The 23,318-nt window shown below is 32.6% G+C and overlaps 1 protein-coding gene across 5 annotated transcripts in view; it reads right to left on the bottom strand.

The window, feature by feature from the left end:
* LOC129905198 (nitric oxide synthase) overlaps positions 1-23,318 on the bottom strand; it is an 822,682-nt gene that overhangs the window by 491,859 nt on the left and 307,505 nt on the right. Inside the window, exon 1 of one of the 5 annotated variants that reach the window (XM_055980620.1) lies at positions 10,340-10,584. The exons of the other annotated variants lie outside the window; for them this stretch is intronic. Within the exon in view, the coding sequence (XP_055836595.1) occupies positions 10,340-10,569 (230 nt within the window). The 5' untranslated portion in view covers positions 10,570-10,584. Of the gene's footprint in view, positions 1-10,339; positions 10,585-23,318 lie in introns of those variants that run through there. 5 annotated transcript variants of the gene reach the window in all.

The raw sequence follows: 23,318 nt of genomic DNA, 5'->3' as shown, positions 1-23,318 counted from the left end.
AGCGATAGTAAGCAGCATTGTGTTTTAGAAGCATTAATTTCTACGCGGTTTCTTATTTCCCATTGGACAATGCATTCGAGATCAGAATTTAATGAGCTTATCATATTTTGCCGTTGAAGATCCACATCCGAAGGACATGGGTGTGAATCCTCAAACGAATATGAAAAGCTGAGGGTACTATCGTCAGCGAAACAATTAAGTATATAAGAAGTTTCAGAGAGTAGATCATTAATAAAAATGAGGAAGAGAGTCGGAGACAAAACGGAGCACTGGGGCACACCAGCGTTTATATTATGGGTTTCAGATTTGAATCCATCCAATACAACTTGAATTGAACGATTCGAAAGGTACTTTCTAATCCAACGAAGAAGAGATTCATCAATGCCGAATGCAAGCATTTTCGATAAGAGAGCTTGATGCCAAACTCTATCACATGCTTCTGAAATATCAAGTGCAATAATCTTACTTTCTCCAAAACGGTGTAAAGATTTGTTCCACTGATCGGTGAGATAAACCATCAAATCAACAGTGGACCTATTGCTACGAAAGCCGTACTGCCGGTCATTAAGAAGCTTCCGTTCTTCAAGATATTTCTTTAGGTGGAAATTAATCAGCGTTTCCATGACCTTGGAAAGAAGAGACGTGAGTGCAATCGGATGATAGTTAGAGGGTGAAGACGATTCGCCTTTTTTAGGGACAGGCGGGACAAATGCTGTTTTCCATCCACTCGGAACGAGACCAATAGTGTAGGACAGATGGAAAAGCTTACGCAGTGGTTTTGCCAGCGTGGAGGAACACCTCTTCAGAACGATGGGAGGAATACTATCCGGGCCAGCGGATTTGTGTATGTCAAGATCTTTAAGGACTCTTGCCACTCCACGAGTACGAAAAAAGATGGGTCCCATACAACTATTTACTCTATCAAGTGAAGGCGAGTCATGACACTTTCTGGTAAAGTTGAATTGCCAGCAAACTGCCTACCAAGAAGGTTAGCTTTCTCGCAAGAACTAACAAAAGGAGTGTCATTGTTAACGAGCGTTGGAACGGAAGATTTATTAGAGTTTTTAATATTTTTTACAAATGACCAACAATTTTTACTACCTGTGGGACATTGTAGTATTTTTTGTCGTAATCTTTGGTCATATAGAAATTTGATCCGTCGAATATGAGCGTTGCTAGCCTTTCTTGCTTGTTTAAACTTTGTTCGGTTTTCCTCAGTAGGGTTGGCTTTAAAACATCGAAACGTTACCTCTTTAATCCTGATTACCTCTTTACAGCTCGAGTCAAACAACGAATTCTCTTTCGGTTTGATTGTTTTAACCCTGTTGGGGATAAAATTTCTCATTCCGGAGAGAATTAAATTTGTAATCTTATCTGCACAGGAATCAACGACACTATCGAGGAAGCATAGTGACCAGTTAAAGTTTTTAAAGAAATCGTTGAGTCCCTCCCAGTTGGCTTTCTCATATGGCCAAACAGTTCTCTTTGGTGTTTTTTCTTTAACTAGATTTTTAAGACATGAGAATTTTGCAGATATGACACAGTGATCTGACTTACCTAGAGGCGATAATACACTAACAGTCAGGGTCCGAGGTAAGAAACAGGTCTAAAGTGTTCTCAGCTTGACCATTAACGTCTGATATTCGAGTTGGCTCGTCAACAAGCTGAGTAAGATGGTTTAATTAAGCGAAAATCTCGACATACCTTCCTTCGGGTGTTGTCTGGCCAGAATAGCGAAGCCACGAAGAATTGTGTACATTGAAATCGCCCGTAATAACGATTTCAGTGTGAGGATAAAGGGAAACAATCCATTGGATGGAGTCGGACAGAGCATCAAATTCGTTAGAAGTTGAATTACTGTCCAGGTTGGGGCTTCGATAAATGAAACATGTATGAATGATGCGCTTATTAACCGTGAATTTTAACCACATGAAATTAAAATTGGTGTTCACACACGGGTCGTACTGTGGTTGGAGTTGATAAGCTGCATAATTTCTTATATAAATGGCTAGTCCATGGTGAGAAAAGAATAATGGCACTAAGCAATACCCATGAAGATTAAATTCAGATTATTCTGAATTTTCACTTATTTGGGTCTCACCTAATGCCAAAACAGCTGGCCTGTTTTGTACAGTATAAATGTACACATCACAGAAATTCGATCTTAGCCCACGAATGTTGGCATAATCGACCCTGAATTTATCCACCATTTAAATATTCAGAACTAAAAAAAACCTAATCCAGACAGTTATCTATATTGAATCCCTTGACTAAGTTCCAATTGGGCTTCTCTCAACAAATTATGACTAGTGTTATGCCTAAGTGATAACTTGCATCAATCCGCCCCTGGTTACTTACCAACACATAAAACAAATTATCTGGAATCAGATTTGATAACAATTGCGGTATTGAAGATGAGTGAATCTGAATACCTACAATACTACAGCTGCTAGGCAAATCTGACTGCAAGAAAGACGAGGGATGGAAAAAGAAGGTATACTCGATGTGCTATATTATATGGGTGCATGGGCATTGTGCGACGAGAGATTTTTTTTTCTGATTGTGATAACAGAGAGGTGGTTAATGTTGATGTTGTCATTGTTTTTTTTTTGTTTTTCGGCACTACAACTACTGGACTTTTTCTATTTTTTTTTTTTGTTATGCGTTGATATGGGTGTTGTTGTTTAATTTTATGCACTGATTTTTTGTTGAATTTGATTTCTATTGCACGGAGTTTTTTTTTTTTTTTTTAAATAATTATTTAGGGCTATTGAATTTTTTAAATTTTATTTTGAAGACATTTATTAAATAACAGATAATAATGACGTAGGAAAAAAAATTTATCAACAGATTTAAAAGACAAAGAGAACACTTCACTTCCGACAGAGCTTTTGCAGATCGGCAAGTGTTTAAGTGCAATGTATTAAAACATTTAAAGAAAATCGAGTTTTTAAAGGAAATTTCTGCAAAAAAACTTTATTACTGAAATAAAAAATCTAAACCTTTCGAATCCTCATTGATTTAAATTTTTCATGAGTAGTACACTTCCTGGCAAAGATAAAAAGATAATTTTCTTCAAAATCTATGGATAAATTATTCTGATATAACCAATTTTGTAACGATCAATATTTTCAACTTTTTCTGTTACTTTTTGAGTTTTTAATTTTAACTTGAAAAGCAAGCCGAATTTGAAAATTTTTATTGAGTAATTTGTTGTAGATAATTAAATTTCCTATCGATATGTATCCTTTTAAAAAAATTTCAAACTGAAACATTGTAAAAAACTTAAGAAAAACTATTCATAAAAGAGAAAAAAAACTAAATTTTTGATGTTTTTGCTAAATGGTCTATTTTTATCATTTGAGCATTTATTGATATTGAAAAGAAGATACTTTATTTTTCAACATAATGTTCACAAAAATTGAATATGGCTAAAATTGGAAAAAATATGGATTTTCAAAATCTTCTGTTTTTGGTCTTTTTGAAAATTTTTCTTCAACACATTTTAGAAGTTGTAAGTAAGAGTTTTTATTTTTTTATTTTTATCAATTTATACCTCTATTTTCTAATAATCATTTTTAGAAAAAAAAAACAAAACCGACTTCCATGGATCAAAAGGTTTTTAAAATAGTTCCTATGGCAAAAAGTTTGCGAAATTGAAATGGGACTACACTGTAGCCACCAGCTTTCTAATGCAAAAAGAATTATCAAAATTGGTTCACTCAGTCCAAAGTTATGCGGTAACAAACATACAAAAAAAAAAAAAAAAAAAAAAATACAGACGAATTGAATACCTCCTCCTTTTTGGAAGTCGGTAAAAAATAATCTCATATGATCGTTTATCCTAAATTTTATTTTATAAAATATTTCAAATGAAAATAGATTTAATATTTGTTTTAATTTAATTTTAAATACAAAAATGCATGCAATAAAACCACTGCTAAACACCATTTCTTTAAAATATGTGTTAAAAAAGTGGTTCAAAAAGACCAAAAACAGTAGATTTTGAAAATCCATATTTTATCCAATTTTAGCCGTATTCAATTTTTTAAAGATAAAGTATCTTCTTTTCTCCTTTACATGTTCAATATCTATAAATTATGCTCAAATGATAAAAATAGACCATTTAGTAAAAACATCAACAATTTCGTTTTTTTCTCTTTTATGAATAGTTTTTCTTAAGTTTTTTACAATATTTCAATTTCAATTTTTTTTAAAGAATACATATCTATAGGAAATTTAATTATCTTCAAAAAATTACTCAATAAAAATTTTCAAATTCGGGTTGCTTTTCAGGTTATAGACAAAAACTCAAAAAGTAACAGAAAAAGTCGAAAATATTGATCTACACATGAAAAATTTAAATCAATGAGGATTCGAAAGATTTTGATCTTTTCTTTCAGTAATAAAGTTTTTTTTGCAGAAATTTCCCTTAAAACTCGATTTTATTGTAAATGTTTTAATACATTGCACTTAAACATCTGGACCCAGAAAAGTTGTTCTGGTGTTTGGAGCTTATTTACTCACCTTTCACGCGTTGGCTTTTCTGTTCAGATTAGTCGTTTATTACTCATATTCGGAGAGGTGACCGTCGAGTTATTATTTTTTTTCGTTCATAGTTATATCGAAAATATTGTTGGAAACGAAGAAAATAAAAACTGTAAAAGTTTCATTCCTTAATACTAACATTAAGTACCGCCGCATCGCAAATTTCTATTTCCCATATGATTTACATGGGAAAGATTGTGTTTTTGTGTTTGGAATTGTATAACTTTTTAATGGTTCATCAAAAGATTTAATCATTTTCTTGTATAAAATTGAATGCTCTACAAAATTGAATTCATAAAATTAAAAAAAAAACCGACGAGAAAAATTAATTAAAATAAGTTTTAGTTGAAAAAATTAATATTAAAATTATAAATTAATTAATTAATAAAAAAATTACATTTTATATTTTAAAGTTGAATAACTTCGAAACGGTGCAGTTTATCAAAAAAATTTCCTGGAGCTGTTTTGTAGAGCGTTCAATTTTATACAAGAAAATGATTAAATCTAGCCTTTTTGATGAACCATTAAAAAGTTATACAATTCCAAACTCAAAAACACAATCTTTCCCATGTAAATCATATTGGAAATAGAAATTTGCAATGCGGTGGTACTTAATATTAATATTAAGGTCTGGAACTTTTACATTATTTTTTTTTCGTCGTTTCCAACAATATTTTCGATATAACTATGAACGAAAAAAAGTATTTTTTTTTTTGAATCAGTCTACTACCTATACACCATATTTTAGATAATACTCCCTTCTATCTAAAAAATGTCAGGTGTCACCTGGCAAATGCAGACAAGTACTCGGCAACCCTACTCAAATACTAAAAAACACTAAAATCACTTGTTTTTTAGCCAAAGTGCATAATATTTGATAGAGTTAAAAGCTATTACATACATCATGTTTCAGCTAAGACTCTCTTCTATCTAAAAAATTTCTTTGTTGTTTTCATCTAAACGTCTATTTTGTGTGAATAAATGGCTTTATATTGCATTTTACACTTTATGTAGATAGTTGAAATGTTGTAACTTCAATAGGTATGTGTTTTAAGTGCAAAATATGATGCTCTGTCATTTTCCCTGAGCCTGAAGACCTTTATCTTGAAAATGCAACCAAAAACACCCCAACTATTATATTTTTAAAATAACAATTTCGAGTTAGGTAATACAGTCAAATAAAGTGAAAAAAGAGGTTAACCTCGGAGTGAATGCTAATAGAAATTTTTTTTGCTCAATATTTTCGTTTTGGCATTCTATAACATAGTACCTCAAAAGTCTAGAAAAATCTCATGTCAGCAGGTCGCGATTTTCAAAGTCAAAGCGCGAAATGGAGATTTTCAAAATTAGCAGTAATAGACAATGGTTATGCACATATGATACATGACTTCGAGGTATTTCTTAATGCTGATGCCAAAATCTAAAATCAAGACAATCTGACGTGTCTGAAAAAAGTTATACCTGTTTTTCATCTGTCAACCCATATTATTATAACAGTTGCAAACTTACTATCGAAAAATCCTTAAAAGTTATGGTAGAGGAACCAAATTTTGCATGAAGGTTTTCATATCCATTATCATTAAGAATCAAAGCAATGCAATGAAAAAAACATTCATATCTATGAACAATTGGTATTTTTTGAGAAGAGGGGAAATTTTGAGATATGCACTAAAAAACATCCTGGTACAATTTTGGAATTAGTGCTAATAGGCTAATTTTGTTTTCTATTTTTGTTTGGATATTGTATAACTTATGTCAAAAATCTAAAAAATCTCATGTCCGCAAGTCCTAATTTTGCAGGTTAAACTAAGGATAGGTGCAGATTTAAAAAAATAATAACAAAATTTAGATTCTTATATGTATAACAACATAACCCATACGATTTCAAGGTATTTTTTAACGCTGAATTTAACAAACCCACAAACAAATCAATCTGACCATCCCTGAAAAGCAATGCACCTCATTCATGTTGATCTTCACCAAGTTACAAATTTGTAATTACAAGTCATTTTCAAAATATTGGTGAAAAAATCGATTAATTTTGTTTCACCAGTTTCTTGTAATCACAAAATTGTACTTGTAATCTACAACTTTAAATTTGTGAAAAAATCCATTTTCTGTTTCACCGCAACTTGTATTTGACAAGTAACAAATTTGTGAGCTTTCAAGTTTCTTGTGGGTTTCTGTTTCACAAAAAAAAAAAGTTATAAGTTTCTATTTATTTGTGAATATTTTCAACAAGAGTCAAGACGTATGTCATTTTAGATACAAGTTTGTAAAAACCGTATTTAGAGTGATTAAAGTGTTTAAAATGGCCTTACGCCGAAAAAGCTATGTTATTATTATTCAGGGTTGTAAAAATGCATTTCAAATTAAAAAAAAATCATTTATTGCAAGTAAAAAAATTGCATTAAAAAAAATTGTATTGCAACTGAAAAATATTTATTGCAAATAAAAAAATTTGCTTTAAAAAAAAATGTTATTGCAACTGAAAAATATTTGCATAGCAAAAAAATTATATTACAAATAAAACATTTTCTGCATTAAAAAAAAAAATCAATGCAAAATGTGTGTATTAAATATTTTTTTTAATATTCGTGGAATCCCTTACAGTTTTGACTTTTTGGCCTTAGATAAGGTTCAATAGTATAGGTAGTTGAAATAACTAATGTAAGGTATGGTCAGATACCCAAAATTGTAAGAAATTTGACGAATATTAAGAAAAAATATTTAATGCACACACATTTTCCCTTGATTTTTTTTCTATTTAGAAAATTTTTTATTTGCGATAAAATTTTTTTAAAGTATATTTTAATTTCCAATAAAATTTTTATTTTCAATGCAAATATTTTTCAGTTGCGCTTAAATTTTTTTAATGCAAAATTTTTTTTTTGCAATAAATATTTTTTTAGGGCAAATATTTTTCAGTTGCAATATTATTTTTAAAAGCAATTTTTTTCAGTTGCAATCAATGTTTTTTAATGCATTTTTTTTTATTTGTAATAAATATTTTGTTTTTTGAATTTGTAATGGAAAACAAATGCTTTAAATATTGGTATAGCATTTGTGTTTCCAATCGAATGAAAACATCACAAAATATCTGTTTAAAAAATTTTTCTGATCGCTATAACCTGCTTCTTCAGTATGTAAAAATTTTATTTACAATATTATTATTTACCTTTTGTTTTACTTCTATAAATCCATGGATGTCATTTTAAAATATAAATATAAAAATAATCCAGCAATACAAAAATCTTAATATATATTTACAATTTTGTTTGGCATTTAAAAAATTTTCTTATTTGATCAAACTACTAAGATATGACAGTATAAGTTATTTGACAATTTTCCGTTTAAAATAGGGTTGCGAAACAAGAGCTCAAGTTTCAAAAATGGCAATCCTATTTTTCATATTCAATATCAACTTAGTTTTCATTTGAAACCAATTTTAACCTCACTCGTTATAAGTAAAGTAACTCAACGGTCACCGCTAAGACTACAACGAGCTTTACAAGTTTGTGAGATAAACTTTTTGCTCACAAGAAAAAAACAAATAACAAATGAAAAACAGATATAACTTTTTTCAGAGAAGTCATATGGTCTAGCTTTTAGATTTTTTGGCATCAGCATTAAAAAATACCTCGAAGTCATGTATCATACGTGTATGTAATACCATTGTCTATTATTGCTAATTTAGAAAATCTCCATTGCGCGCTTTGACTTGAGATTTTTCTAGACTTTTGAGGTATGTTATAGAATGACAAAACGAAGGTATTGAGCAAAAAAAATGTCTATTAACATTCAATCCTACACGGTTAAAAATTCTGGAGTATTTTTTAATATTTGTTGGGTTACAAAAATGTATTAAAATTTAATACTTAAAATTGTTTAGTTAATACAAAATGTATTAAAATTTAATATAGTAATTAAAACATAATACAATTTAAATTAGAATTTAATAAGAAATGTATTAAATTTCAAGTATTGCATATTAAAATTAAATCTTTTTATATTAATTTCTAATAAGAATTTTATTAAAAAACAGTACAAAAATATTTCAATTCAATACCAAATGTATTTAAAGTTAAGTATTTTTTTCCTAAATTCATTACTGAAAATAAATATTAATAATAAATAATATAATAATGGTGATATTATTTTATCTGTTTCACAAACTGTGAAACTTACTGCGATTGAAATATAAAAATTAAAGGCCAACTTGACAGATTGGTGCCTATTTTTGACAAACAAATTTTGACAACGTTCGGAAGATACATATTACCTTATTAACTATGGCTGGCGTCGTTTGATTAAAATTTAATATTCTTGTATTACAATTTAATACTTTTTATATTAATTTTTAATAAATTTGTATTACATTTTAATACTATTATATTAAAATGTAATACAAAAATATTAAAATCTAATATAGTGGTATTAAAATTTAATACAAGATTAGAATTTTACCCACGGAGATTATTTTCTAACAATTTTTGTATAAAAATAATAAACTTAATACTTAAATATTGAAATTTAATACAAAAAATATTAAAAATAATTTTAATATTTTGGAAGTATTAAAATGTAATATTTTTTGTATTGAAAATTGCTTTATACAAGAGCTGTATTAAAAAATACTCCAGAATTTTTAACCGTAAAGGTTAAACCCTTATTTGACTGGATTAAGAGGCCTCCGGACAAAAGTTCGAACTCAGATTCGTATCTTCGAATAAAAATGAAATAGAAAAAACTCAGACCTAAGAAGATGTTTGAACTACGAACGAACATCGTTCGAGTGTTAGGCCCATTTCACACATCGCCGAGAACCGTCTATCCGGCCCGGATACACGGTTTTGTCAAAAAATGAGTATCCTTTCACACACACCCGGCAGCCGGTCGGTTGCAGCTGCAGAAGAAACAAGAATTTTTCTTGTAGGTTTCACTTCGACTTGATGTTGATATACCTAAACAGAAAAAAAAAACAACCCCTTCCTTACCTCACAATATAAAAACACAAAACAACCCTATCTTACCTCACAATACGAACTGACATCAAAATATAAAAAAAAAAAACAAAACAACCCCTTTCTTGACTACAGCACATGAGAAGGAAATCAGAACGGCAGCTAAGTTGAAGCAAACAAAGACAAGAGAAATATATATTTCTTCTATGTCTGGTTGTAGCAAGCGCATTTGATTTCATTTCGGCAGCCGAACCGTGTACACTGTACACGGTTTCGGTTTCGGTTTCTACGTGTGAAGGCGCCCATAAGATTGTGTATCCTTGCAACCGTGTATCCGGGCCGTTTATCCGGTTCTCGGCGATGTGTGAAATGGGCCTTAGGGATACAAGAAAAAAAGAAATAGAAAGAAGAAAAGAAGTAGATACGCAAACGCGCAGAGCTCGTACTAGCCCGGGAGCCAGCGTCATTATTCAATGTTAATGATGATAACGCTTAAATTATTTTTTTATCTGTAGTTTAGGCAAATGTAATCAACAAAATCGATGCCTGCCACCTCAACAGTGGGGCAATAAGTGGCAAAAAATTTTCAAAGTTGTAAAAAAAACGAGGTCACATGTCTAACATGATAAGACTTGAAACCGGTCTAGAACGTTAGTTGGCACTGCCTTGAGAAAAAAAAACCATGCCTGCCACCTGGACAGTGGGGCGAAGTTATCCTGCCGCTGACCTAAAGTTGTAAAAAAAAACCGTCAAATTGTTATATGTGATAAGGGCTGAAGTATGTTTAGATAGTTAGTTTGACATTTAAAATAGAGGAAAAACCATACCTGCCGCTTGCGTCCCGGGGAGAAGTCGCCGGCAGGATCGAAAATAGTCGCACTGTCGCATACTGTATACAATCCAAAAATATTTTGTTTTTGGGTAGAAATCTGGGAGAGAAACAATGTTTTGATGAATTTTCTAGACCGTTTAATAAAGAACACCGAAAAAATAATATCAGCTCTAAAAGTCTTTTATAACTCCAAAGCAAAGGGGTAAAAGGGGGAAAAATACCCATTTTAATCTATTTTATCAAAACGTCTAAAAAAGTAAAAGTATATTAAAATATACCTATACTTTGCATTAATATATACCTCATAACAATTATACCAGAAAAAAGGTAAGGAGGGGGGGGGGGGGGGGGGAATCACCTTTTGCTGTTACCTGGCATAAGATCTTTACAAAACAAATAAGTTTTAAAAAAACATTTTTGTGTGTGCTTTTAGTTTTGGTTTTAATTTGTTTTCAAAATGTTATAAGATTATAATTTAGTCAAAAATGCTGGACAGCACATCTTCGCCACTTCTGAATGACTCCATTAAACATGAAATATCTTCTTCATCAGAATCTTCGCTAGTGCTGACTTGGTTGTGGGTAGGTTCTTCATCATCTTCTTCGTTGTCAATTTGGATATTTGCGTCTGTTTAAAGGAACATAGATTAAAAACTGTATGAATTGTCAAAGGAAGATGGAAAGTTGATGTATTTACCTGAATCATTAATGTTTGAATGATCCTTAATCAAAACTTCGCTGGCCGAAGTTGGTAATTGGTCACCTTCAAACCACCTAAACTCCAGTTTGTCCCTTATTTCTTGCCATCCACAGTTAGAAGGAGAGAGGACGGTGGGATTTTGGCGGTATGCATTACTCCATATACTTCAGATGTAAGCACATCTCAAAATTTGCTGGCGCAGCTGTCGTTGCATTTAAAGGATTTGGCGAAAATTGAAAGCCGTGCTTCGTTGACGTCATTAAACTGTTTAAGTCCGTATATGTAGCAAAAAAATCTTTCTAGTATGTCAAATATCTGTGCTTCGATGTCTGGATAGTTTTTCAGTTTTGAGAAGGCTTCGATGAAATCAGTTGAGTTTTGAAGAATTGTAAGTGGCCGCTTCTTGCCTTTTTTGAAAAATGCAGGGTTGAAGTCACATCCTGTGAAAGCATGGAATCCTGGAAGAGCTTGACATAAATCTGGTCCCAATGATTCGTAGAGCTTCGACACGTTGATGAACCTTTCTGCATTACCAACGCCAACTTTCAGCCAAAGTCTTACATTTTCTTTCAAGTGCTGCATGTTTCCAAGTGCAATGACGAGAATGTCCGTATCGGAACAGCGAATAAGAACATTCGAATCTGGCTCCACTTGACAGGCGTCAAGTTTTTGTAACAATTTTGTAACAAATTTGTAACAATTTTTATAGTTAACATAAACTGTTTTATTTTTGAAGAATGTCACCATCTCTTGATTTTTCCAGTCTTCGATCAAAAAAGACACCAAGCTCTCCTTAAAATTAATATTTCTCAGCTCGGATAGAAAGTCTGCAGGCCGGACTTGATCGGGACCCTTTATTTGATATACATTTGACTTCGGTTTGTACCTCGCAACGTGTGTTCATTGTCCTTGATTGAGGGTGAGAAATACTCGTCAAAGGTTACTATCACCGTTCCGGCTGTACATCTCGTAAACATCTGCAGTATCTTTTTTGAAATATTTCCAAAAGAAGCTGGGATCTCTCTCATCAGATGAAGAAATTGATAATTTAAAAAAAGGTAACATTTTTATCCATGAATTAAATAAAAACAACTTCATCATTGACAAACAAAATGTTTTTGAAAAAAAAAAAAAAAATAGACATTTATATTGAAAAAATTTACATTTTTGATTGCAAAAAATGTTTCATTTAAAAATAAATATATTACCAGTGGCAATTCTGGTAAGGATCTCACAAATAAAAAATGTGAAATTAAGATTGCAATAATCTTATCAATTTGTGCCAGTTACGACTTTTGCAAAAAAATACACATTACGTTTCGTTATGAAACAAAAAAAAAATTAAGGGTGTTTTAGACCCATAACCACCCCCACCGCACCACTCTCAAATTTTTATGGTTTGATTTATATTAGTGCCAGAAATAAAACTAATTATTCTAAAAGAATTTCGTTTTGAATATATGGGTATCAAGAAACCATATAAAAATGTGTTTGTATCCCATTTGCCCTTCTTTGTGCCCCTTTTTCTTATATTATTGTTATAAGATATAAAATTATGCAAAAAATATGCATATTTCTTGTATACATTTAGTTTCATAGCTGTTTAGATAAAATTAAATAATTAATAGATTAAAAAGGATGTTTTTCCCCTCTTTGCCCCCTTTTTTTGAGTGATATTAGACTTTTAGAGCTGATATTATTTTTTCAGTGTTCTTTATTAAACGGTCTACAAAATTCATCAAAACATTGTTTCTCTCCCAGATTTCTACCCAAAAACAAAATATTTTTGGATTGTATACAGTATGCGACAGTGCGACTATTTTCGATCCTGCCGGCGACTTCTCCCCGGGACGCAAGCGGCAGGCATGGTTTTTTCTCTATTTTAAATGTCAAACTAACTATCTAAACATACTTCAGCCCTTATCACATATAACAATTTGACGGTTTTTTTTGCAACTTTAGGTCAGCGGCAGGATAACTTCGCCCCACTGTCCAGGTGGCAGGCATGGTTTTTTTTTCTCAAGGCAGTGCCAACTAACGTTCTAGACCGGTTTCAAGTCTTATCATGTTAGACATGTGACCTCGGTTTTTTTACAACTTTGAAAATTAACTGTAAATTAATGCACCACGGGTGCGCCTGCAGGCATCGATTTTATGTTTTTCTAATGTAAAAACTGCCCAAAAAAAATAAATTCATCCATTATCAAATCTTTCAAAAATGAGTGACGCTGGCTCCCGGGCTATACAACAACCAGTTTTTTTTTTTGTTCGTTTGCACGATTTACTCTTTAGGCCAGTCATTATGTCGGAAAAAACGGCTTAGAAATGCAAAATGACCGAGAAAGCTAAATTTTGGATATGTTGTAGAGGATGCTTAAAAAAGCTTAACTTGAAGTTTTCGACCAAGATTTCCTATGAGCTTTTTCCGCCATTTTGAAAAAAAGGATAAAATTGGTTTTTTGACAATAACTCGGCTATCTGACGAGATGCGAAAATTTTACAAGAAGCTTTTTTGTTACTTTTAACGAGTTCTACAATTCATGCATACACATTTTTTGTGTATCATGAACCGTTTTCGAGATATCGATTAAAAAAGTCAAAAATTTAGGACATGCAATTTGTTTTTTGACATAATCTATTTTTGGGTGATGAATATCGAAAAAATTATTAACATTAAATTTGTAGCCCACATTCAGACCTACTATGTCGTATTTTTATATTTTTTTTTGGACAAAAATTACGACTTCCAGCCGGCCGCAAAGTCGTTTAGGCCGCGCCCACCGCCAAGCAAGCCGCCCGTTCGGTTGAAAAAAAACAATCATTCATGTTTTTTTTTAATGTTTATATTATTATATCAGTAACACATACATACAAATGTATGTATTTATTTAATAAATAATGAGAAGAAGATGGTAATGGTTTTTTTGTAACCGCAATTTTATTAACCAAAATTTTGTAAATACAGTATACCGGCTTTTTGTGCATTTTGTAATTTGCTTCAATCTCAATATTATTTAGTTCATCAAAATTGCAATTAGATCAGTGCCAATAATTTTTGAAAATAAAAAAATTATTAGCAGCATTTAGGATAAATGGTATATGAAAGCGGAAAAATAAATTGCCCACAAACTAATTGGTGGAAAGGGGGCGGGTGAATGCCTTGTTCGATTTCACTAGTCAATAAGTTTTTTTTTTATAGAAATCAAAGTATACATCACAAAAATAGTGTTTTGAACGTTCAAAATTCAATATCTCAACAACTTTGCACGTTAGAGCTATTCTAATGCTAGATTGAATTTAAGAAGGTCAAAGGCCATTAGAAATGTATAATTTGGTTTCTATGGAAAATTATTTCTCGCCAATATTATGTTTTTTTTTTTTTCAATTTTTCTCAATATTTTCTAAATCAAAAGTATATTTTTTCCATACAATCTTAAATAAAAGGTTTTAATATAAGTAACTACATTCCAAGCTTTTCAAAAATCAAAAACTTTTTGGATTGACAAATAGGCTATTTTATCAAATTAAATTCGTCAAAAATCAAAAAATTAACTTTTTGCTCAAAAAACATTTAAAATACATAGAAAACATAACAAAGTAATTTTTAACCAAGATTTGTTAAAATCAAACCATTTTGGTAAAAGATAAAAATAAAAAATCGTATTTTTTGCATTTTTTCAATATTTTTGAGATTATATAAATAAAATGGTTTTAGTAAAAGTTATGACACTTTTATTACCCACAACGTTTGCATTTAACTTTTGTTGATAGGAGGTCTACTTTTGACAGAAATCGTAAAAAACCAAGATTTTCGACACCAACACTTTTTCGCCCACCCACCCTTTTCCACCAATTAGTTTGTGGGCAATTTATTTTTCCGCTTTCATATACCAGTTATCCTAAATTTTCCAACCACCCATATGCTGCTAATAATTTTTTTATTTTCAAAAATTATTGGCACTGATCTAATTACAATTTTGATGAACTAAATAATGTAGAGATTGAAGCAAATTACAAAATGCACAATCAACGCAAAAAGCCGGTATACTGTATTTACAAAATTTGGGTTAATAAAATAGAGGTTACAAAAAAACCATTACCATCTTCTTCTCATTATTTATTAAATAAATACATACATTTGTATGTATGTGTTACTGATATAATAATATAAACATTAAAAAAAAACATGAATGATTGTTTTTTTACAACCGAACGGGCGGCTTGCTTGGCGGTGGGCGCGGCCTAAACGACTTTGCGGCCGGCTGGAAGTCGTAATTTTTGTCCAAAAAAAAATATAAAAATACGACATAGTAGGTCTGAATGTGGGCTACAAATTTAATGTTAATAATTTTTTCGATATTCATCACCCAAAAATAGATTATGTCAAAAAACAAATTGCATGTCCTAAATTTTTGACTTTTTTAATCGATATCTCGAAAACGGTTCATGATACACAAAAAATGTGTATGCATGAATTGTAGAACTCGTTAAAAGCTACAAAAAAGCTTCTTGTAAAATTTTTGCATCTCGTCAGATAGCCGAGTTATTGTCAAAAAACCAATTTTATCCTTTTTTTCAAAATGGCGGAAAAAGCTCATAGGAAATCTTGGTCGAAAACTTCAAGTTAAGCTTTTTTAAGCATCCTCTACAACATATCCAAAATTTAGCTTTCTCGGTCATTTTGCATTTCCAAATGTATATAATGACTGGCCTACTTTTGTGAAGAAGAAGTGGTGCACACACTAAAGTGTGCCGTTTATATTGTTACACATCATTTCGTGTGGGTATAGGAAATCAATTGTATGAGTTAAGCTTATCCTTTTAAGGATAGCTAAAAAAAACGCGAACGGTTCGACTTATTACCAATTTATAAAAAATGAAATAACTTCCAAGACAATTATTCTTATAGATAATTTATTAGTTCTTCACTTTGTCAAGTCCAACTTAAGACTAACTTATTCTAATTCTGGTTTCTTTGTCATTGCCGCAGTTGTCCCACGCTGATTCGCTGAGTCGACATAACTGCACTTCGATATAAGACACTTTTTGGCCAATCGTGTGAAGTGCGACAAGTTCATACTTGATACAGTTATTTGAGCTGTATCTCTGATCGTGGGAAACCGTTGCTTGAGTTTTATTTGTTGGATCAGCATAACGGAGTTCATTGGGTTCATGCGCATGTCCAAGGCCTACATGCGTTGTCATAACTCCTCCCCCTTTAAATATCTACGTCCCGTAGATTAGCAATGACGTCAGAATTTTGTGTGACTTTGAAGGTAGGAAATTGATTGTGCTGCGATCGGGTCTGTGGAACTGGATGCTGGACTTCATTCGCTGTAGGATTGACAGATATCCTTATTGGTGGTAAGGTAAGATTAGGATGTATTCTTTTCAATGACAATGGAGCCAATCAGGAGTACAATGATTGTTTCCGAAACGATTGACATCTTAAAATTTTCATGGAGATCACCTAAGCGTTTGATGTTTTCGAGACTGATATTGTGAACAAATCCGAGGTCTAGTTTTTCTTCTCGCTTGGTTATATTAACTAAAGCTGGGGGTAAGGCTTGTAGGGATATTGCAGCAAGGCTCGTAAAAGTTTGGTTGTTAAGATGAATCGTTTCATTATGCATTTGTATAATAAACGTGCCTTTGAGTTCCCTTGAGATATTGCTTGATTTAATTTTGCCTTCGAAATTCGTTACGAAAATCGTATCTCCGTTTATTAGTTCAATGACTTCTCTAGAATTGGAGCGGTAAGTACATGTTGCTGGACCGCCTTTTAATAGTCGAGTAACGCAGTCGTGTTCTGGAATTTTCTTTAGAGATGACTCTCTACACACTGTCATGTTGTTCATGGAAAAGCAGTTGTTGACGATACCATATGTTTCCTTATGATTTATCAAGATTTTGTTAAAATTCAGATCAATCTGTTTTCCGTCGTTAATTGATGCTCTGGTTTGTAGTAGGTTAAATTCTTCGCTTCTTATTTTGGGCATGGAAAGTATATAAAGTAACATAGTTTCATTAGTGAATACTGATTATGTTCCGTATTCAATTGCCTCTATTTCATTAGAATATGGTAGAGTTTCAACTTCATTAATGAGTCTTCCGATTTCCTCCTTATCAAGAAGATTGGTGTTAATTAAGCCATTCTTGGCCATCTGGCATGCTCGCACGATTTCGTTTATCCCTCCTTTAACAACTAGGATTTCGTTCAATAAGTCTTGCTGTATTTTGTCGGAAATTATGTCCTTTATTCCATTGTTAATCCTGCCGATAATTGCATTCAATTTTTGCGTCATTTCTTGAGCCGTTTCGAGAAGCTTGTTGTTTATTTTATATTGTAGGTCGTTATTTACAGCAATTTCTTTCTCGGTTTGCAGAACTTGATTCCAGTCAGTTGCATCGGGGTTTCCCGCTATCCATTTCCAAGCGCTTCCTATCCAGTTTACCGATCTTATTTTACGAGATGGTTTGTTTCTCAAGAGTTTTAACCGATCATAGGCCTGGTTGAGATGAAATTCGATCACTAACTTTCTGTCTTGTTCTTTTATATTGTCATTCACAACTTGTGTCAATTTTTCGAGCATATATTCAAAGTGCGTTAGGTTAATTACATGGATAAGTTTAAAGTTCCCATTTATGATCCATCCTCGTCCGTCCTTCAGTGAAACCAGCGGCGTTTTATACTCGAAGATGTTTAACCCTTGCACGGCTGTGACTAAGAGAACCCTAAGAGGAATTATTACTATCATTCAATATCTTAAGGACTACTTTTCTTATTTTACTACAGTTAATAAACATTTTTTTGAAAGAAAATTTTTTTTTTTTTTACATTTGTAACCTTAATTCTAGTGTTCAACGTCAGAATATTTTTATATGAGATTTTAGTATTCATTCTCTTTTTTTTTTTTTTTTTTTTTTTTTTAATATACCAATACATATATGTAGTATGTGTGTCATACTCAAGCGTTTGAAATTTAGACTTTATTAATTTTAATAATGGAATAGTGTAATGAAGCGGCAATGTGGATTTCTTGTGGTAAAGTAGTTATGTGGGTTTTCTATTTTTTAATTTTAAAAATTGTATTTTACGTAAAGGTCAAAGACCATTTTCTTTTTTGGCAATTTAGTTTTGTGGTTCTATATTCTTTAAATGAGCTTTGTGAATTTTCCTACCTGAATCTGTTATAATTGTAACTCTGTTGTTCTTTTTGACAATTTCTTTTCTGTACAGAGGCTTATTTTTACCTCTTATATTCTTGTGGGCTACCTAAACTACTTGGCCTCTTTCATATTTCTTTGGTGAGGACCTTTAAATATTCCTACGTTTATTGCTAGCTTTTTGTTTTTTTTGAAATGATTTCTCGTAACTCATTGTTAGTTTTTATTCTAAAGTTCAATAAACCTTGATAATTAAACCTTGAACTTCTATTAAAGAATATATCGCACGGCTTTCTTTTCGTTACGGAATGGATGGTGTTGTTGTAACGGTCAACTGCGATATTTAAAAGCTCTTTCGGACTGAGGTCTTTGTATTCCATTTTAAGACAGCGGAAATTTTCAAGAACTGTTGAAACGAACCTTTCCACCTGACCGTTTACCTCGCTGCGTTGCACAGGTGTCGTATAAATTTTAATATTCAATTTTCTTATGAACCCCAAGATAATTGGGCTTACGAAACTTCTTTCGTTGTCCATTACTAAAATTTTTGGGACAGTGAAATAGTGTAACACTTTCACTATTTTATCCCTCAAGTGAAGAGAAGATCTATTCTTGATGTGAAATAGTTTTGCAAGTTTGGAAAATTTATCTATACAACTTATGTACTGTTCATTTTGAACTTCAAGGATGTCCATGTGCAAAATCTCACAAGGATATGAGGGGATAGGTGTAGGTTGAAATTCGGGTTGAACAGGGTGTCTGTCGTACTTATTTGTAATACAGACTTCGCAACTTTTCACATATTTCTCTATAAGGCTGTTCATTCTTGGAAAATAGTAACGTTCGAGTAATTGTTCTTTATTTTCTTTCGCATTCCTGTGGGCTCTTTTATGTTCTTCAGAAATCAATCGATAAACCCTTTCTTCGTTTTTAACATCTTCTACAACTCTATGAGTTATGCCGATCTTGTATCTTGAAAAGTTTTCAAGGTAAACTTCTTGTAACAACCCTAAACAAGTTTCCGGAATTTTGAGTCCGTTAAGGACGTTTGGATGCAATTTAATTTTCAGTACTTCAGCAAGGCTAGCCTTGTCCAAATTCTGAACTGCAACGTAATGTCTTGAGTATCCAGGATGAGGTTCTTCGTAGATTTCAGTACCTTTTCCTAGTTTAATGATTATCTGATTGCGGATGACGTTAATAGGAGCTTCCACATGCGGAATTAAGTCGGTACTATCTTGGTCAGCACTATGGATTGTTTCGCCTGCTGAATCTGTGGACAATTTACTTTCATTTGCTGATTCGGTCGAGGAACCGGATTCACTTGCTGTTTCAGTAATAGAGAGATTTGTTGCAAGTCGCGAACTTGATGACGGTTCAGCCATTGCTGAAGAGGTCAAGTGATTGACTTGCGTTTTTAACCGTGACAGAGCATCTGCAACCAGATTGGATTTTCCTGGTTTATATATTAGCTCGCAGTTATACTCCTCTATCCTAGCTTTCCATCGTTTAAGCTTTGCATTGAAGTTCCGATTCCCAAGAGCAAATGTAAGTGGCTGGTGGTCTGTAAAGATCTTAATCTTTTTTCCCCCATAAAGGTAGGACCTCAAATTATCCAAAGCCCAAACAATCGCAAGCATTTCTTTCTCGTTAGTCGCATAACTTTCTTCACTACTATTGAGCGATCGAGATATGTATGCAATAGGTTTATCCTTGCCGGATTCACCCTGCGAAAGAACGGCTCCTATTGCATAATTTGATGCATCCGTTGTGAGGTTAAAGGGTTTCTCAAAATCTGGGAATGCCAAAATTTCTGAGGATGTAAGTAAGGTTTTCAATTCGTCAAACGCTTCAAGTGCCTTACTATCCAATGTAATGCTAACCTTCTTAGACTGGTTAGCCTTTATTTGGGCGTTTTCTCCTCTTGTTAGGTTTGTTAAAGGTTTTGCAACCTTTGCATAATCGCGAATAAATTTACGGTAGTAAGAGGTTAGTCCCAAGAAGCTTTTTAGTTCTTTAAGGTTCACCGGTGGTAAGAGATTCTGAATTGCCGTAACTTTTTTTGGGTCAGCTCGAATTCCTTTGTCAGTTATTATATAACCCAAGAATTCGACCTCACTCTTAAGAAATTGTGTTTTTTCAAGGTTTACCTTAAGGTTAGCGTTCTGCAATTTGCTAAAGATAATTTCCACATTCGTCAAATGCTCTTCAAGGGTTTTACTGAAGACTATGATGTCATCAATATAGACATAACAAAGTTTCCCTATGTATTCTTTTAGGACATCGTCGATCATCCTTTGGAATATCGAAGGAGCATTTTTTAATCCAAAAGGAAGTCTAAGGAATTCGTACTTCCCATTCATTGTAGAAAATGCTGTTTTTGGTACATCTGAGGGTTTCATCACAATTTGGTGAAAGCCTGATGTAAGATCTATTGTTGTAAAGTAGTTAGCATGACCAGGACTTGCAAGAGTCGAATTTATGTCGGGAATGGGATACGCGTCAGCAATTGTAACATGGTTAAGACTTTTGTAGTCGATGACCATGCGATATTGTTTTTCCCCTGAAGGCTTGGGTTTTTTTGGTACAACCCATATTGGAGAATTGTATGGACTCTTTGAGGGACGTATAATTCCTTCTTTTAGCAAGTCGGAAATTTCATTTTCCACCACCTCTCTCAGAGCGGAAGGATAGGGGTAAATTTTGGAATAAATTGGTTCGTCGGTGTTAGTACGGATTTCTGCTTTCACAGCAGTGTCAATTGGATCATTGTTGCTAATTGGGCCGAAGAGATCATTAAAGCGTTGGATTATTTTATCAAGCTAACCTTGAATATTTTTAGGTAGACTATCCTCAAGCAAAACGCTTACCTGTCTTGAAAATTTGTTTTTTAAAGGAAGCTTTATGTTAGGTTTAATCGTCAGTGTATTTTCTTTCCTATCAATTACGGCTTCTACCTCTCGAAGTGTATCATCGCCAATGATACCATCGAAAGATTCCAAACCTGGGAGAACATAAAAGGTCAGAAGTGAGTGGTTACCGATGTAGTTAAAGAATTCACCGGTAACACTTTTGGTTATTTTTATTCTTCCGCCCGCCGAGCGAACGGGAAATGGATCATTGAGTTCTTTGGCTCCCTTTCCGAGGGATGGACTGATAAAGTTCTTGTTGGAGCCAGTATCAACAAGAAATTTAAGGACAGTACCATCTTTTTTTACATATTCTATATATGGTACGCTGGATAAGCGTCCATCATAAAATTTACCTCGTCATCTTCGTTGAGGTTTTCTAATGCAACCTGTTCGTAATTTGCCACTTCGTCGTTGCAAGTTTCTGTGTGAAAAAGTCTCTGTTGTTTCTGAGCATATTTTTCAGACAGCGCTTTCCTCTTAAAAGGGTTATTGTCCCTCGGCCGATTCATGTAATTTACATTCCTCGTTTGTACCGAATGATCAATATCCATTTTTTCATGAGGTTTCGGAGCATTTGGTCGCGGAGGTGGGCCTTGCATCATAGGACGATAGTTGGTTTTTGTAGGGTAATGAAATTGGTCATATCTAGGAACAAAAGGTTTTGGATTTTTGGAAATAAGGGAATGGAATTTATTATCAGGTTTGAATGTTTCGTTAATTGGAGCCGTCACCGAATTAGGTGCGTTATTTGAATGGATCGCATGACTGCGAAAATTCAAATTTTGCATCTCCAAACAAGCTGCATATGCCTCAGGAAGTGTTATAGGTTTCGGCACAATCAATATGCGAGACAAATCCGCGTTAAGTCCTCGAATGAAGACATCTAGTGCACGATTCCTGTGCGATTCGATTAAAGCATTCACAGTTTCTTCCGAAAAAGATTCCGTTTTGACTTTGTTAATGATGAGTGAAAGCTGATGGTTTACCATCGCATAAAACTCATCCATTTTCGAACCTTTCTGCGTCAATTGGCTTAACTGATGCTCCAAAGTTCTAATATCTCTCTTATCAGCGCAGTGAAGAGAGAGACACTTCTTGATGGACGTCCAATCATTATCAAAAAGATTGTAGCTCACCAAGGCCGCATCAGCGCTGCCCCTTACTTTTTGGCGTATATGCATCAGAATTGCTCGATAGATAGGCTTATTACGCACTATCTCAAAATTTTTTAATATTGACTCAACATTGTGCACCCATGAGACATATTGTGTAGGATTTCCATCAAAGACTTGTAGTTCCTTTACACAGTCAGGGAGTCTACTGATCTCCTTTAAATCGGTCTCAGTACGTGGGCAGCACAACGGGGCCGCAACCCTATCTGAAACAGATGGCGTGGATTTGCTTTTGTCTTCAACATTCTTTAATCGAGTTTCCAGGCCTTTCAGCTGATTGAGAATGTTGTTGACAGCACCTGTTAGTTCGGTAATTGAAGTTGCAATCTGGTCCATTTTATATTTTTTTTTTTTCTTTATTATATGTAATATGAATCAAATAAAATCAAAAGAATTGCTCACCTGATTTTTTTTTTAAAGCTTACTTAAAAAATATTTTTTCGTTGTTTTTTTCTCTACTTTTAAGAACCACACAACCTTTTTATATTTTTTTTTTCTTTTTTTTTTTTATCTTTAAAAACCACACAATCTTTTTATATATTTTATACTTTTTATATTTTTTTTCTGTTAATTTTTTAAAAACCACACAACTTTTTTATATATTTTATATATTTTATACTTTTTATATTTTTTTTTTCTTTCTTTTTCTTTTTTTTTTTTTTTTTTAATTTTTAAAAACCACACAACCTTTTTATATATTTTTTTTTTCGCTTCACACACTTCACACTTTCCACCTTTTTTTTTTATATAATTATATAAAATAATTTTTTCTTTTTTTTTTTCTTAAAATCTCTTACTTTAGCAGTAGCAGTTTATAATTCATCACTGATGATTTCTATAAAAAAAAAAGAGAAAACACATGTTTAACATGGGTTCTGAGAACAGGATAGGGAAGTATCGTGGTTGTCCCTTTTAGTCGCAAGCTTTGATAATCGCAAGCAACCTACTCGTGGCACGATTCCTTCACTAGCATGTCCTTATGTCCTTTGTATATTAAGTTTTATGTACCACACTATGTTCTTGT

Source organism: Episyrphus balteatus, chromosome 1 (genome assembly GCF_945859705.1).
Source record: "Episyrphus balteatus chromosome 1, idEpiBalt1.1, whole genome shotgun sequence".
Classification (NCBI taxonomy): Eukaryota; Metazoa; Arthropoda; class Insecta; order Diptera; family Syrphidae; genus Episyrphus; species Episyrphus balteatus.
The sequence above is the reverse complement of the archived record's forward strand: the minus strand, read 5'-3'. Positions and strand labels throughout refer to the sequence as shown.